At 39.9% G+C, this 16,071-nt stretch overlaps 3 protein-coding genes across 3 annotated transcripts in view; 1 reads left to right on the plus strand and 2 right to left on the minus strand.

Moving 5' to 3' along the window:
• The first annotated feature begins 964 nt into the window (after nt 1–964).
• Nucleotides 965–6,922, plus strand: kdelr3 (KDEL endoplasmic reticulum protein retention receptor 3). Its single transcript, XM_028456232.1, has 5 exons — nt 965–1,244; nt 2,773–2,873; nt 2,953–3,111; nt 4,694–4,946; nt 5,871–6,922. The coding sequence occupies exons 1-5, from the start codon at nt 1,154–1,156 to the stop codon at nt 5,912–5,914; spliced, it is 648 nt and encodes a 215-aa protein (XP_028312033.1). The 5' UTR covers nt 965–1,153; the 3' UTR covers nt 5,915–6,922.
• Nucleotides 6,923–7,816: 894 nt separating this feature from the next.
• Nucleotides 7,817–12,057, minus strand: LOC114468474 (GTPase IMAP family member 4). Its single transcript, XM_028455396.1, has 2 exons — nt 11,474–12,057; nt 7,817–9,728 (listed from the first exon to the last, which is right to left on the minus strand). Exons 1-2 carry the CDS (start codon nt 11,499–11,501, stop codon nt 8,737–8,739), a joined length of 1,020 nt encoding a protein of 339 aa, XP_028311197.1. The 5' UTR covers nt 11,502–12,057; the 3' UTR covers nt 7,817–8,736.
• A 52-nt stretch (nt 12,058–12,109) lies between these two features.
• The window catches only part of LOC114468731 (ankyrin repeat and fibronectin type-III domain-containing protein 1), a 29,867-nt gene continuing 25,905 nt past the window's right edge, over nt 12,110–16,071 (minus strand). Inside the window, exons 18-19 of the mRNA XM_028455782.1 lie at nt 15,737–15,941; nt 12,110–14,087 (exon numbers count right to left, since the gene is read on the minus strand). Of these exons, the coding sequence (XP_028311583.1) occupies nt 13,438–14,087; nt 15,737–15,941 (855 nt within the window). The 3' untranslated portion in view covers nt 12,110–13,437. The remainder of the gene's footprint in view (nt 14,088–15,736; nt 15,942–16,071) is intronic.

The following is a 16,071-nucleotide window of genomic DNA, read 5'->3' on the forward strand; positions in this document are numbered from 1 at the left end:
ATATGTCCTATCTCAATGTAACCCTCGGATTTTTCTCTGATCACTCAAGGGGTTATTGAATAAGTTATTAATATTGAATTTACATTAGGGAAAATCAATTAAGATACTGTTATCTCTAACTACTACTAATAAAAAAGAATATTTTTACCATCATTCTTATAAATTATCTTTAAAATTCAAAATGAGTGTAAAATTTGTTTTAAAAAAAACTGTAAATATTGACCAGCAGGTGTCCTCAGTGAGCAACGTTTGTAACTAAGGTTAGTAATAATAATAATAAACAATAAAATTAAAAAAGGCTTACATTATATATGTAGCCAATATTACAGTGCTAAATGTTATGCTCTGCACAGGTCATTTAGTTGACTAGCTACACACACACACACTCTCTCTCAGCAAGCTGCAGATGTATGCTAGCCTATATTACAGTGCTAAATATTAAACCTCCTACTTTTCTATAGCGATACATACTTCCTACGGGCACTGCACTAGTACTAATCAAAAATCAATAAACCAAATACAACACAGTTAGCAAAACATTTATAACATAACAAATGGCACGCCTTTAAGAAAGAACACCTAATAACTTCAGTATATCTCTAACTCAAGTAAGCAGACATTCCATTTTTTTTCATGCTCAGTTATTCTGTTATTTTTTACTGCTATAATTGTTTCTAGCATATACTGATGATAAACTCTATTCTTAAAGTGTTTTATACATACATTTACAAATGCACATTACATACACACACAAAGGTTTAATACATTGTTTTTAATCAGCTACGATTAATTGTTGCTTTCTTAAAAATAATTTTGTTCCACATTTTATACATTTCTCATTCAAATAAGTACGTTTAAAAGATAAAGATGATAATCATCAAAATAAACTTGTAGTAGCTTCCAATCCGTGAGTACGGTGTTTTATTTTGAAAAACCGGAACTGGCTAAGGATGCGGAGGTGTGTGTTTGAAGCTGTCAGCCACGTCACCTCGTCAGGAGTGTCGTTGGGCTCAGTGTGTGTGTGTGTGTGTGTGAGTCGGGCTACAGCGCACACACCGCGTGGGCTCCCTTCTGACCTGTTGTTGTTATTATTGTTGTTTTGTGTTGTACCGTGTGTGTTGTTTCTTGTTGTCGTGGTCGGAACACAAGCAGGATGAACGTCTTCCGTTTGGCCGGTGACCTGTCCCACTTGGTGGCCATCATCATCCTCATCCTGAAGATATCTAAGTCTAGATCCTGTGCGGGTGAGTGTCACTGCACGTGAGTCCCCCCTCCTGCTGTGTCCGCGCGTGCACATCCCACACGCAGCTGATAAAGTTTTACTTTGATTTCTCTGCTGGGCGGTCAGCTACGTGGCAATGCCTCCACTTATTTTTACAGTCTATGCTCCACACACACACACACACACACACACACACACACACACACACACACACACACACACACACACGCCAGTCAACACTAGATTCCAATGCTTTTACAGTAGATCTCTCATTCTGTGATTCTCAGGATGTTAAACGATTTTGAGCTCAGTGAAACTGCACAGTCTCAAATATAAGGCCCGGGGGCCAAATCTGGCCTGTCAGTGCCACATCACGTCTCTCGTAAAGTTTACAGGGAATGTACTGTATTTATTATTAAATACACCATCTTATTATTGACTTGCTCTCTGATTTCCTACACCGATAGTTGTTGGACACACCTGATATAAACGTTTAGCACCATAACTTAAATTTAAGCCCGTGGCTATTAGAGGTGTCCATCCATCCATCCATCCATCCATCTTCATACCCGCTTATTCCCGTTTATCAGGGTCGTACCAGAGGTGTCCCTATCCGATATTGATATCGGTCCGATATCAATCAGAAAACGAATATCGGATTTTATCAGACTGCATCTAAAATCACCAATATAAGCTCACCGATAGAGCACTTCTGTCAAAGTATGTATAATTTGTGCTGATATCGTATCGGAATCGGCCGATACGCAAGGCTGCAATATTGGTATCATATCGGAAGTGAAAAAGTTGTATTCCTAGTAGGGGTGGGAACCTCTGGGTACCTCACGATTCAAAGCTCACGATAACGATTATCTCACGACATGACGATACTGCGATTATCGATATGTAGGTCAGAAATCGATCCACGATAATCTATGACATAACAAGAAAGAAAAAAAAGATTATTGGCCATACCGACCTGTCATTATAAGTGTCAACATACCAATGTAAATGAATAAGTATCTCCAATAGTGCTTTCTGTAAACAAAAAATAGGGTTTTTCTTACCAGTGACACCATTATAGTGCAATATTCCAGTAAACAATATATTGGTTCCTTCAACAAACAGCGACAACATTTTTATGAAGACCTACCTGCACATTTTAGTGAAAAAGCATAAAAGGTTTGAATATATATCTATATATATATATATATATATATAATTATTATTATAATTTTTAAAATCGATACTTAGCGTGAGCATATCGATAATCGATTGTGCTAAAAAAAAATATCGCAGTATATCGCCGTATCGAGATATTGTCACACTCCTAATCCCTGGTGTCTATGGATACGTTAAACGTATTTTAATCATCTATTATTTATGTATTATAAGCTCAAAACCTCCAACCAGAGATCAGCCATATAATTATGACCACTTTAATAGTCTTGTTCCTTCTTCTGTTGCAGCTTTGATGACAAACCCTTGGAAATGACACCTGTGGAGATCAAAGTCTATAAATCGTACCTATAACTGCCTGTTTCTGTCTGTAGGAATCTCCGGGAAGTCTCAGGTGCTGTTTGCACTCGTGTTCACCACCAGATACCTCGACTTATTCATGGTCTTCATATCTCTCTACAACACAGTCATGAAGGTAAGTTTAGGGAATGGGAACGTGGATGTGACCAGCAGAGAAAGAGAAAGATGGACTTCTGATGTCCGTGTGCTCTCAGGTTGTGTTCCTGGGTTTGTCCTACATCACCATCTACCTGATCTACGTACGCTTCAGAAACACCTTTGACTCAGAGAACGACTCCTTCCGCGTAGAGTTCCTGTTGATCCCCGTCATCGGCTTATCCTTCCTGGAGAACTACGCTTTCACCCCGCTAGAGGTTAGCCAATAAAAAACCTGTTTTAGAAAAAAATATTAATATACAGTGGGCCAGAAAAGTATTTGGCAGGTGTACAAGTTTGTCCCAGGTGTCCTTAGACAGCTCTCTGGTCTGGGTCATGGTGGAGGTTAGAGTCTGACTATGAAGGTGTAGACCAGGGGTCACCAACACGGTGCCCGTGGGCCCCAGGTAGCCCACATGGACCATGTGAGGGGCCCTCGGGAGCTCTAATCAACAATGAGCTCCATCTAAAATCTGATTTACTTTCCAGGATTGAAACGCACAAAGATAAATACATGTGAGATGTAGTTTAATGCTGCTGATAAAGTTTTTGTATTAAATTAACCATCTTTAAATGTTTATTTTCACTGAAACATTGGGACAAATGTTTTTAGGTGTTGCAGATCTGGTGTATGGTCAATAGTATGTTATATATAATATAATATATATGTATATATAACATATATATTTAAAAACGCAAATTGGATTTTCAATAAAATGTTATGAACATGAAACAATTGCATAAATTAGGAGAAATAAAGTGTTTCATGTTGAAACCTCAACATTTCCTGACTTTAATGTCGTGGTTTCCTTTATTCAGACAACTGTTTTTCAGCACATTTGCTTTGATCTCCTTACATGTTTCGACTGTCAACTGCCAGTCTTCTTTAGAGGCATCTGCTGATCACTGTGATGTGGAAAAACCGCTGTCTGAATAAATGAAACCATAACATTATTAAAAAGAAAAAAAATGTTGGAACTATTTCATACTTTTTTAAGTTCCTGCTAGCCTAGCTTAGCATCTAATTAAGTTGAAACCATGAAGTTTTAGTATTTAAGAAGTGCTTTTCTAACTGGTAGCCCTTCAGACTATTCAGTAGCTCATAGTTTCAGAAGGGCTGGGGACAGTAGAGCTGGGCGATATATCGAGATTCAACATATATCAAGTTTTCTATTTTGGGGATATGAAAAATTACAATATTGCCTATATATATATATATATATATATATAGCTTGTTTTGTTTTAAAGCACTTGTTTTAGGAGTTGCTGCTTTCACTACTTCTCAGAACAGCATAAAAAGCACAGTTTAATGGATTTCTGAGTGGGTTCTAACACAGACCTTCCCCTAAACAAGCCACACTACAGAACTCACTCACACGTGCTGTCCCTTATAGGAGAAAAAGCCTAAAGTGGCACATATTGTGCAGCTGTTTGTTTGTAAATGTGCCTGCGTGGCATCTGGATCATCAAATTTAACCCAGAATTGATTTTGCAGTCAGGCTTCATTTGAATTGAAATGATCGAGATTTACAGGCGTCTTTTATATCTTTAATAAAGATAACGAGTTCAAACAGGTGCCAATAGTACAGATAACGAGTGCAGGATAGAAGAGGTTCTTGAAGAAGTAGCAGGTCTGTGAGAGCCAGAATTATTGCTGGTTTGTAGGTGCCAAACACTTATTTTACGCAATAATTTACAAATAAATTTTTAAAAAATCACACATCGTTATTTCCTACAGTACATTTTTGCCCTACTGTACAATGTTAGCATTTCTTAACCCTTTTCTCGGTTCCAAACCAGATTCTGTGGACGTTCTCTATATTCCTGGAGTCCGTGGCTATAATGCCACAGCTCTTCATGATCACCAAGACGGGGGAGGCGGAGTCTATAACCACCCACTACCTGTTCTTTCTGGGCCTCTACCGAGCTCTCTACATCGCTAACTGGGTGTGGCGCTACCACACGGAGGACTTCGTGGATCAGATCGCCGTGGTGTCGGGCGTGGTGCAGACCATCTTCTACTGCGACTTCTTCTACCTTTACGTCACCAAAGGTCAGCTCATGAAATGAGATTTCGTCTGTGATTCAAAGGCATTACATGGTTTCCATGGTTTCCTCAGTGATGACATTAGTCACAATTGGTATTAGTTACGCGACTACAATCATAATTTTTAAGCTAACCAGCTAATTTCCAAAGAGGATTTTCCAGTAACATATCATGTGTTTGAATGTCTATCCTAGAAAGTCAAATATTGTCAAGATTAGGGTAAACCTTTTTGTTTTGAAAAGTCTTTTTTAGAAATTCAAGTATCATGAATAAGTGGACGATTTAACTGGGTTAGCGAATAGCTAACTAGCATGCTAGCTCCTTGTTTGCCATCAAAATTCTGCCCCAAAATGTATTTTTTTGTGGGAAAATTAACACTTTTAAAAAATATTTTGGGCACATATTTCTCGCGCTTCCCACGCCGTCTCTGAAGGTCCAGCTATTGGGAGTATTATCAAGCAAAGTCAGGTGAATAAGTGACAACTGCAAAAATTAAATTAAATTAAAATTAAACTGGGGCTTTAAGCCTTTATTCGTTATGTATATATGTTGTTACACATTTATATTGAAATTCGTCCTCTGCAATTTAACCCATCCCTGGGGAGCAGTAGTAGTAGTTTTTCAAAATAAAATACAGCCGAGTCCGAAACAGTCCACGGACCAGTACTGATCCATAGCCCTGCTTATTATATTCAAAACAATAAATACTTTTATAGAATCCTAAATTGTGAGTTGTTAGCTTAAACGCTGAATATATTTCTTAAAAGAATATATAATTGTTTGCCTTCTTGACATCACTTTCAAAAGGTGCAGAAAACTTTCCAGATTTATTTAACCTTTATTTCTGACATTTAGGAATGCTTTTCTTTTTAGCTGAAAACCTGCACTTTGAAGGGTTTTATGGACTGTTTGCTACGTTGTCCTTTGCAGTGCTTCGAGGACGAGAGAAGATGACCCTGCCCATCCCAGTATAAACCAGCATCGGGACACGAGTCGATAACTACAATCACCGCCTTGGAACTGATGTTCAAACATCATCGTGTAGACCAAACATTTCTGTCTGATCAGGACTGGGAGTGAGCATGAATGTTGCGTGTGGAGATGTCTTTTCTATGTTTGTGTTGGGTTTTCTATGTTTGGGAACACCAATAGTGGCGCTGAGGAAGTGTTTCTGGTGTGTGTGTGTGTGTGTGTGTGGAGCCTAAATTCAGGCGAACAACTTTGTCGTACCTGGTACTATGCAGATGCCTTGGATGGCATAATTTACTGTTGTGAACTGTAAAGATTTCCAGAAAAATCACTCCTTTCCTTTACATGATCTTAGATCCCACAGAGCTGTCAGTGGTGCCTCCACTTCACTTAATAACTTCCTTTTTGGCCGACTTTATTTTATATTTTGTATCATCTCTGCATAGTTTACTGAATACTTTCAGGTGTCAAACCTCTTGGTGATTTGCTAAATTAATCGAACCAAGTAACTCTAAATGCTTCTTTTTCATGAGTATTCTAACTGTGTGCGTGGTTGTGTATGTGTTCGTGTGTGTCCTTGGGTGTGTGTGACTCCTACATATTTGCACAACTGGCTTGCCCAATGAAATTTCACCGACACTCCCAAGCATGATACACGTCTTTTGTTTGTGTTGCACATGAAGCATCGTGTCGAAAGGACCCGTAGAGCCTGTAATCTGTTTGGTCATTTCAAATAATAAGTTTTAAGTTGCAGCTTAGCCAACTGTCAATGAGAGGTTTTATACTACACTTTTGTTTTGAAATGCAAAAACAAAACAAAAAAACTTTAGGAATTATTGTTTTTACTCTGAATGCAATCTAGTTTCCTGAAGTGTGTCACTTTTTGTATTTTATTGTATTTCTTAAGGGGAATAAAAAGGGCTAATTGTTGTCATTTCATTGAAATCAAAATCTAAACTGGAAAATAGCAACAAAGTTTATAGTCTTTGCTAAAATAAAATGGACTTTCCTGAGCTGAAAGATTTTTATATATATCTGTATATGTAACAGACTAATATGTGTGTCTTAACAAAGGGGAATTGAATTGTGTAGGTTTTTAAAATCTTTTTTATTATAGAATGGATTTTCTTAACTCAAAGGTGTGGTTGTTTTCTTACTGCTGCTCTGCAAGTCTGAAATATGCACCAACACCCAATTAAACACATCACAGCAAAAAGTTATTTTTATTTTTATATTATAAGCACAAATCTAATGTGAAAAGCAAGCTACATTTCTTAAAGTCTCTTTGTATTGTATTGTGAGCTAATACCATAATTATAATGTTATTACTCATATTACAGTAGCAATACATGGTTTTGTTACATTTAAATCAACTCAAAAATATTTGATTTTCATTGAACGATGTACAAATAACTTTATAGGTCAGAGTATGGGGAGAGTGGAATGGGATGATATTAGCATAGAATTCATCCTAATCTCCTTGTACTATTTAATATTGGCAGTGGCTATCCGTACAGTTGCCGTATCAATATACAGACATTCTATCGCAGTATTTGGCCAGTTTAGGTCACGTGATAGGTCGGTCATTGGCCAGTTTAGGTTGCGTGACTAAAACTAATCCTTACCCTAACCCTAAAAATTGTTGCGATATTGGGTGATAACCTAACCATAACCCTAGACCAGGGGTGTCGAACTCCAGTCCTCGAGGGTCGGATTCCTCAGACTTTTAGTTGTGTCCCTGCTCCAACACACCTGAATCAAATGAATGGCTCGGTATCATGCTTCTGCAGAGCTTGATCACAACACACTGGTCTCCACCAGGAGTGTTTGAGTAGGGACACATCTGAAAGTCTCAGGAATCCGGCCCTCGAGGACTGGAGTTTGACACATGTGCCCTAGACGCTACATACTTGTACTTCGGTAACCGTACCAATAGCACCAGCGGCTGTCCGTACGGCAACCGTACAAATAGACACTTTCTTCAATGTCAATTAGTGTGGAAGCACTCACCAGGTGTTAGAGTTCTTGGGCACTGAGCAGGGCGGGACAAACACGTGCAGAGTAACCAATCTAACAAAGAGCAGACGTGACGGCCTTAAACTAAACGGAGCCGGCAGAGGGAAATGGCGTGTAGTATGCTACAGACTTACGGTTTTAGCCTGCTCTTTGTTGTGGTTTCAACGATACATCCAGGTCTTTTTAAAACAGAGCAGAACGCAGCTCTGAAGGACTTCTCCGTGGCGGGCGCCATGTTTGTTTTGACAGTGTTGGCACATGAGATATGACGTTCTTTCTGATTGGCTCGGTTTCTTTCAAGCCAAGGACGTGAGCGGAAATGGCGGCATTACCGTACCTACTTTGTGTAGCTTATCGCTAGGCTAGGGTGATGTAGCAGCAGCAGCGTCTGGGGCTTTCTACATTCCTGTGCCAGCTTGCTAGGTTTGAGGTGGAATTCTTCCGTGTTTCTTCTCATGCAGAGTGCACAGCTAATGTTTTTGTCGTCTTTTACGGAGTCAAATTCAAAGTAATGTTGGTACTTCCATGATGCGTTGTGTTCTCTCTCACGCTCCATTTTCGTGTGCGTTTTTTTACCAATAATGTCGCACCGCTTACGTCATTGGCTTGAGACTGGGTTAAAATGCGCTATAAAAAGCGAGATGCCCAACAAACAGTAGTGAGACAGTTTCATTTAGTAACGCGGCAACATAACTGCAACTGTAATCTAATTATTGTTTCTTCAATTATTATCCCCTCCTTTTACTTGTTAATTGGGGAAAGTAATCAGATTACAGTAACGCGTTACTGCCCATCACTAGAATTGAGCCTCTCAGTGAAACCAAGTGTTTTTGTGCTTGTACAGCACTTTACTTCCCTCCCTGACGGCTCCTCCCACCACCTTAGCAGCTGAGCTGATGGAGAGCGGCGATGCTACCAGAGCTGCTGCCTTCTCCACCACCTTCACCTTCCTCACAGCTTTCCCTTTGCCCTCCTTGTCCTTCCCAACGATCCCCGCTCCCTCCACAGCCCCTTTCCCCACAGCGCTCAGCAGCTCACACCAGAACAGCCTCTCTGCTCTTCTTCGTCTATCCTCCTCCTCGTCTTCCGTTCTACTCCTCTTCTCTGAATCTAAAACCTGCTCCGTCTTATCTTCACTTCCCAGAATCCTCTCCTGTGCTTCCATCAAAGCACCCTCGGCTCTTTTGAACATCACGTTGTTGTAACAACTACCTCCATTGTCAGCCACGATCATGTCCACCTTCTCTAGAAGTTTCTGAACTTGCTCTTGGGTCTTTTTGTCGTGGCTGGTGTTTTCAAAGACGTGGTAGCGTCCATCACAGCTGGACACAAACTCAAACAGCTCTGAACTTTCCTGCAGGAAGTCTTCAATGGGTTTGTCCATCAGTCGGTCACCACAGGTGAACAGAACCATGGTGAACCTGGACACCTCTGGTCCAAACAAAGCTCTGATCCACTTTAGAGTCTCTCTCTCCTGTTGGGTGAAGCGAGCAGTCTGCAGAGTGACTAAGAAGACATGAGGACCAGGGGGGTACAGACGGACACACTGTCCCACCTCAGACAGAACCTCTTGAGGAGACATCTCTGTGTGGAAGAATCCTGGAGTGTCCACGATGGAGATGCTCCTCCCTGCCACTGTCCCACTCTGTCTTTGGCACCGTGTGGTGACGGAGCAGGGAGATGATTCTACCCAGAAGGCCGAGCGGCCCAGGATGGTGTTCCCAGAGGAGCTCCGGCCTGTCCCAGTTCTACCCAGTAGAACCATTCTCAGGGGTTCAGCCTTTGCTGCAGGAGAGGAGGACGCTGTCCCAAATAAATAGAAACAATATTATCAGCAGGGTTGGGGTCAATCACAATTTTTGGAAACACTTTACTTTAAGTTGTAGAGGCTGAAATTATGCTTTCATTATTATAACATGACACATGAAGTCTATCATTAAGTGAAGTTACCCTAACCCAGGGGTCTGCAACCTGCGGCTCTGGAGCCTCATGTGGCTCTTTGACTCTTTTGCAATGGCTCCTTATAGCTTTTAAAACTATTGAAATAAATATATAATTTCTTACAGAGGGTATGAATGATTATTGATTTTGACATCAACTAAAATCACGATATAACAAGTTGTCAACCTAAAAATAAATCACATTGTGCAATAACTTTGCCACCTTTCACCTCCTGAAACAACTACAGACCATTAACCGTCCCTGCACCTTAAGTTTTAAATCCCAGGTAAGATAACTAAACCAACTAAAACACTATTCTGGAAGAAAATATACATTTTAATTGTGTTGGGGACAGATTTATTTAAATGCCAACATGGCGGCTAAATATGTATGCTTGATATGCAGCAAGAAATTAGCAATTAGCATGTGTTGACTGACATTATGTGTCAAATTCAGGTTATTTTTTGTAACCCTTCAAATACATTGTCTAAAAAATATATTTTTTACATAACATTATCTGATAAAAAATTAACTGTATAGAATTTTATACACTATGTTGTCTTCATTAAAAAGGTATTATTTTCGGCTCCAGAAGGACTTTAATCCAGGTGAGATGAGGCAAAATGGCTCCTTTGAGAGTAAAGGTTGCAGACCCCTGCCCTAACCCTGTTATCCTAACCCTATCTGACCCCCTAGATCCCTCCATCTAACCCAAAAAATGCCAAAATAGCTCCAAAGGTGTCATAATTTAGCGAACAGCACTTTAAAACCAGGTTTCCAGATTTGAGCAATAAGTTGCTATACCATCGGCTAATGCACCCACTGCTTCTGATGGCATTAGCAGCTTTGTGAAGAAAAAATGTACAAAATGACCACAAAAATACACAAAATAATAAAAAAATATGCAAAACGTTTATTAAACGGTGTTGTCAGGATTACTGACAGATTTCACCTCAGATTATTTTATACTGTATTTTATATTTTATGTATTCTTATATTTTAGAAAGCAAAATGATACAGTTGTTTAAGATCGTTTTGTTTTGAATTTTTTTTTTAAAGAGCAATTATTAATTAGGAACAAGTTTTTAATAATTAATTATTGTTTTGTTTTTGTTCATCAATTACCACACATTTCAGGCGATCACATTTAAATTCCAGGCCCCAAGGTTAAAAAACACTGGGCTGAACCCTTTATTGTTCCCTTTAATAATCCTTAGATTTAGTAAAAGTTTAAAAAACCAAATGTCCCCATTAGAAACCACACCTCTAAACGTTCATGTCTTAAAGGTTATGTAGACAACATCTTGTGGTGCCTGATACCACAGCACTCCTTCATATGATAAAATAAAAGATTCATAGTGGAGACAGAAAACAAATATGCTCATATGATGTTTGTCTTAAGGTCATATTAATAATATATGGACAAGGCAGATGGAAACAACAATACTGTAAATTAAAAAAAAATTAAAAAAACTATAAAAATGGCTAGAATTGATTAAAAAAAATGTTATTTATGTTTTTTTAAATTGTGTTTTAAACATGTCTATTTATGTGAGTAGAAAAATGCTAACTGTGTAGATTTAACCATTTATTGAATGATAACGTACCTTCATATGACTCTGCACTTTCACACATTCCGCAGAGAAATGATGACTCCACTCTTTAATTCTGCTGAATGATGGTTTTTCTTAGATTTAAACGTCCTCTGGTTCCATAATGTCCTGCTCTGATCTCCAACAAAGCCCAGGATGCTGCAGCAGTGATGCAGCAAATAAAGTGAAGGTGTGCACTGACGTCCTTTATTACGTAACGGTAACAAACGATGAAATCTACAATATAAATACGAATTCATTCATAAAATCATCATCATCAGCACTGCTTTCCATCTCATAACTAATCAAAATCGGTCACATCACCCACAGAAAGTGAAGGTTACCAGTAACGAGATGAGGTGTACTTTTATAATATAGCCTCTAGAGGGCAGAAGACATCTAGAGATCATGCTTTACATATCTTGGCACAGGTCGGTCCGGGGGCCACAGGCGGCCCTCTCTTAAATTTAGTGCGGCCCCAAAGCTAACGGCACAAAACGACTCAAAATTCATACACACAAATTACTCAAAGAAACATGGAAAATTACAAAAAATTGCACCAAAGAACGACAAAAACACAAGATGACACAAAAATAACCGAAAAATAAACTAAACAAGAACAAAAATTACTTTAAACTACAAAATGACCACAAAATATACTAAATTACTTATATCATAACAACACAACAACAAAAAAACACAAAATGAGAAAAAAAATAGACAAAATGACAACAAAAATACACCTTAAATGGACATTATTCTAATCCTGACCTGCCATTCTGATATTGTGGCCCTTAGATCAGACAATTATTTTTGTGGCCCTCATTGTGACCTCAAGTTACCCATTGCTGAGCTACACAGAGACATCACATGTACCAGGGCTTAAACCCACAACATTACTCATATAACACATTATGGCTGTTGTATTTCAACAATTGTCATTATTTCTCAAGCTGAAAATGTTCCTCTGGTTCCTCATTTGCTGCAGATTTGTTGGTTGCAAACATCCTGTTCCCCAAAACCTCATAGTGGCTCATTGTCTGTCAGGTCGTAAAAATATAATTTAACCATAACATGACTCACTAACTGATTACATAGTAAATGTAATAGAAAATTGAAACATTTAAAAACAAGAAAAAAACTCATCAGGACTATTTGAGCGGTTTCATGCTTTTTATGAGAAATGCACTATAACCGAACTCCACAGAAAAGCTAAAATACTCGAATTAGTCATTTATCCGATATGATGTGACACAAATTAAATAAAACAGCAAAAGTAGAAGATCAAACAGCCTGTTTAGTGTTTTGAAGTTCTTAATATGGCTTTGATTTCAATTTCTAAAGAAACAGAAAAGTTATAGAGGAAAAGGTCTTAGTGAACCTCTGATTAATGAAGAAAAAACCCCAAATAACTTTATTTATCTGACAACAAAAACCAAACGCCCCGGAAACAAGTCGGTGTAACCAATTTCCTTCCTGCGTTCTGCTACATACACTGATAATGCTACATGAGTTCAGACAATGCTATAGTTCAACCTGTTCCATCTGCAGATGTACTATCTTTGTTGTTTGATCTGTTGTGTAATCTTGTCTACACTGGAGAAAACTGTTGCAGAAGTTTATCGTCTGAAGCCAATGAAAGAGTGATATATACAGTAAAAGTAAAGCCCTAAACTTGGAGTTTTTTTTCTCTAATATGATACATCAGATTGTCCACCTTGGACAGAAGAAGTCTGGTAGTCTCCATAAAAAGCTATGTTTCCAAATTTGCTGCCTGAGCACATCAGCTGAAGGAGAAAATGTTTACTTGATGCTCCTCGTCAGTACATAATGTTATGGCTGCTCAGTGTTGAATGCACTATATGATACATTACATTACAGATACCTCTGTACGTACACATTGTTCCTTTACAGATGAAGTGTGCTACACCCATGTGATGCTTTTACAGTGAAATGCTCATCTGAAGGCAGGGCCGATATCAGGACGAGCCGTTGGAGGGATTGTCCCATTCCACCTTAAATCTCACAGGAAACCCGGCTCCACTACAGGAAACTTGCTGATATTCTGAGTCCACAGCAACATGAGAAGGTCCCATGTCCTCCTCCTGTAACGCTGTGACATCACCGTTCATCAGACACTGATTTCTGCCCGTTATCTCTGCGTTCCCCAAATCAAAGCGGTTGTTCTCTCCGATGCCCAGCCCGAAACTCTCCAGCATGTCCATCACAGACGGCACGGTCGGGCTGGTCGGGTTCTCCTCCTCGATGAGACTCAGTGTAGGCAAGATGTCCACCAGCTCGGCCATCTCCATGGGTCGGATCACCTCAGTGATGCTTGGGGAAAATTCCTGCTCCCTGCTCTGCGATGCCTCCGCCTCCAGGATCGTATAGCCCACCTCCAGCTGGGCGACGGCGGCCGGCTCCAGGCCAGACTCGATCAAAGCGCTGGCGCTCACTAACTCCGACTGCCCGATGCTGGTCAGGTCGGCGGTTGACTGAGCTGTGATGTCCACCGGGTAGCCGCCCTTGGCCACGCCCTCCACCAACTCCACCTCTTCTGGAACGACTGGCAAGCCTGCTGGAGTGGTCACCTCGGCTGTGACCATGTTTGGTTGGCTGACGAAAGTTTCTGAACAAATAACAAGACATTGCTAATTTAGCGATTGTCAAACTTCAATAATGAATAATAGGGTGCCAATACATTGATTGGTAGATTCATAGATTCGACACGTGATGATTCATAATTGAGGGTTGTCACATTCTGGTCAGTAACCCGGATGCGCGGCCATATTGGAGGCACTCGGAGGTAAACACTGCGATGGATAAATGTCCGAAATTACAGAAAAACTCCTCAAAATGCGTTATAGATGCAAAGGCATACAGAGAAGGACTTGGTCCGCAGGAAAGGGCATGCACGATATTTGGAAAAGTTACGGTTTATTAGTGGTGCAGATCCATACGAGTCAGCTCCCTCGCTTTGGATCAACGACGACCCGGAGAGTTTGCCGTCTATTGCGTATCCTGACATTGTCAACTACCTGGTTTTAACCCTAACCCAACCTGGGTCATCATTTTGATAAAGGTCAGAGCTTTTACCTGCAATACAATGATAAATACAGCATAGAACTGTGTTGCTACTGTAGCAGGCTATTAAATGTGATTATAATAAGTCATTAGTGCCATATGCAGTAGCTTGATATGAATTCTATGCTTATCATCACACTAGAAATTTTGTTAAGAGCCACTGCTATCAACAATTCACTTGCCTGACAAGAAATGGGCCGAACAAATTTGGATGTTGTCCAGATTTTTGCGTCGTAGACCCTGGTTTAGCTTCGCCAACCACAAGCTCCTCCTTTCCTCTGATAACTTTGGACAGTGTTCTCCCTGATTTGTTATAACCTATGGCAGTCTATAAAACTCAAATGTTTTTCACAGTCTGACCGATTGGTACAGGCAAAAACACAGCGATAATTCACCATTTCCTTTACTTCAACATTCGGGATCTGCTTTAATTACCTACTGAGTACCTCCAATATGGCGATTTCCGATTTGATGACGCGCCATGAAAATGTTCTATAACTAAATGACAGGAACACGACTGCTGCTCGCGGAACTGAAGAAGCGGAACAGGCAAAGATGCCGATGGCGGTAGCTAACTCTTTGGCTGCGTCTCAATGCCCACACTACGCCACAAAGGGCACACTTGGTTTAAGTGCACTTCGGATGTAAAGTGCGTTAGGGAACAAGTGAGCAAAAAGGGTGGAATTGGGACATCCAACTGAGTCAGGATGTTGTCATTTTCTGCCCTCAACTGAATAAAATTAAATGTAATTTTATCTGTCCCTATGAAAGATTCGAAATTTAATCAGCCATTTCATGTATGCACACATACTGTATTACTGAAATGAAATTATCTGTACCTTACTTACACTTGAAAAGCCATTTTTGCTCCCAACGGGGTTTATTATGAGTTTGTCCGCCATCAATTTTTTTTTAATTGGAACGTCCCACGACAAGAGGACTTATGGGTAATTGACACATATACCTAAGTATGAAGTAGCCTCAAAGTGAGGAAAAAAGAAACCCTGAATAAGGGAAAAAAAAAGATTCATCAAAAAATTGTGATAATCATTAATATTGTTATAATGGTCGAAAAATTGAATTGTAGCACCCTGAATCATAATTTAATCAAATCGTGAGGTTCCTTAGATGGCACACCCCTAATAAATATTCTTATATTAATGTAACATTGACACAGACTGATCGTCAGCGTACCTGTGATGGCTCTCTGTGCTTGTAGGCGCCAAGGCCACGTTAACCTGGTGCTAAGGCTCTCCTCCTCTTCCTCGCCATCAGGACATGGTGGGGGGTCACCGCCCATCACCAGGCCCAAAGGCACGGCGCCTACCCACTGCTTGGACCGAACACACTGCAGACAGTCCATAATCCAGCGGGCGTCCCTCCAAACTACTTCGAGACGCTACCAAAACAAACACAACATAACAGGATCCTCTCAAAAGAAAAATCACATTTATGTGTTATCTTAGAGCACAGGTGTAAAACTCAAGGCCCGTGGGCCAAATCCAGCCCTTTAGAGCATCAAATTTGGC

Source organism: Gouania willdenowi, chromosome 8 (assembly GCF_900634775.1).
Source record: "Gouania willdenowi chromosome 8, fGouWil2.1, whole genome shotgun sequence".
NCBI lineage: Eukaryota > Metazoa > Chordata > Actinopteri > Blenniiformes > Gobiesocidae > Gouania > Gouania willdenowi.

Coding starts and splice junctions, on each gene's coding strand:
- LOC114468474 (XM_028455396.1), bottom strand. CDS start 11,501: ATGTGTGAAAGTGCAGAGTCATATGAAG. Junction 9,729..11,473: donor AAGTGCAGAGTCATATGAAG/GTACGTTATCAT, acceptor TATTTGGGACAG/CGTCCTCCTCTCCTGCAGCA.
- kdelr3 (XM_028456232.1), top strand. CDS start 1,154: ATGAACGTCTTCCGTTTGGCCGGTGACCTGTCCCACTTGGTGGCCATC. Junction 2,874..2,952: donor TCTACAACACAGTCATGAAG/GTAAGTTTAGGG, acceptor GTGTGCTCTCAG/GTTGTGTTCCTGGGTTTGTC. Junction 4,947..5,870: donor CTACCTTTACGTCACCAAAG/GTCAGCTCATGA, acceptor TGTCCTTTGCAG/TGCTTCGAGGACGAGAGAAG.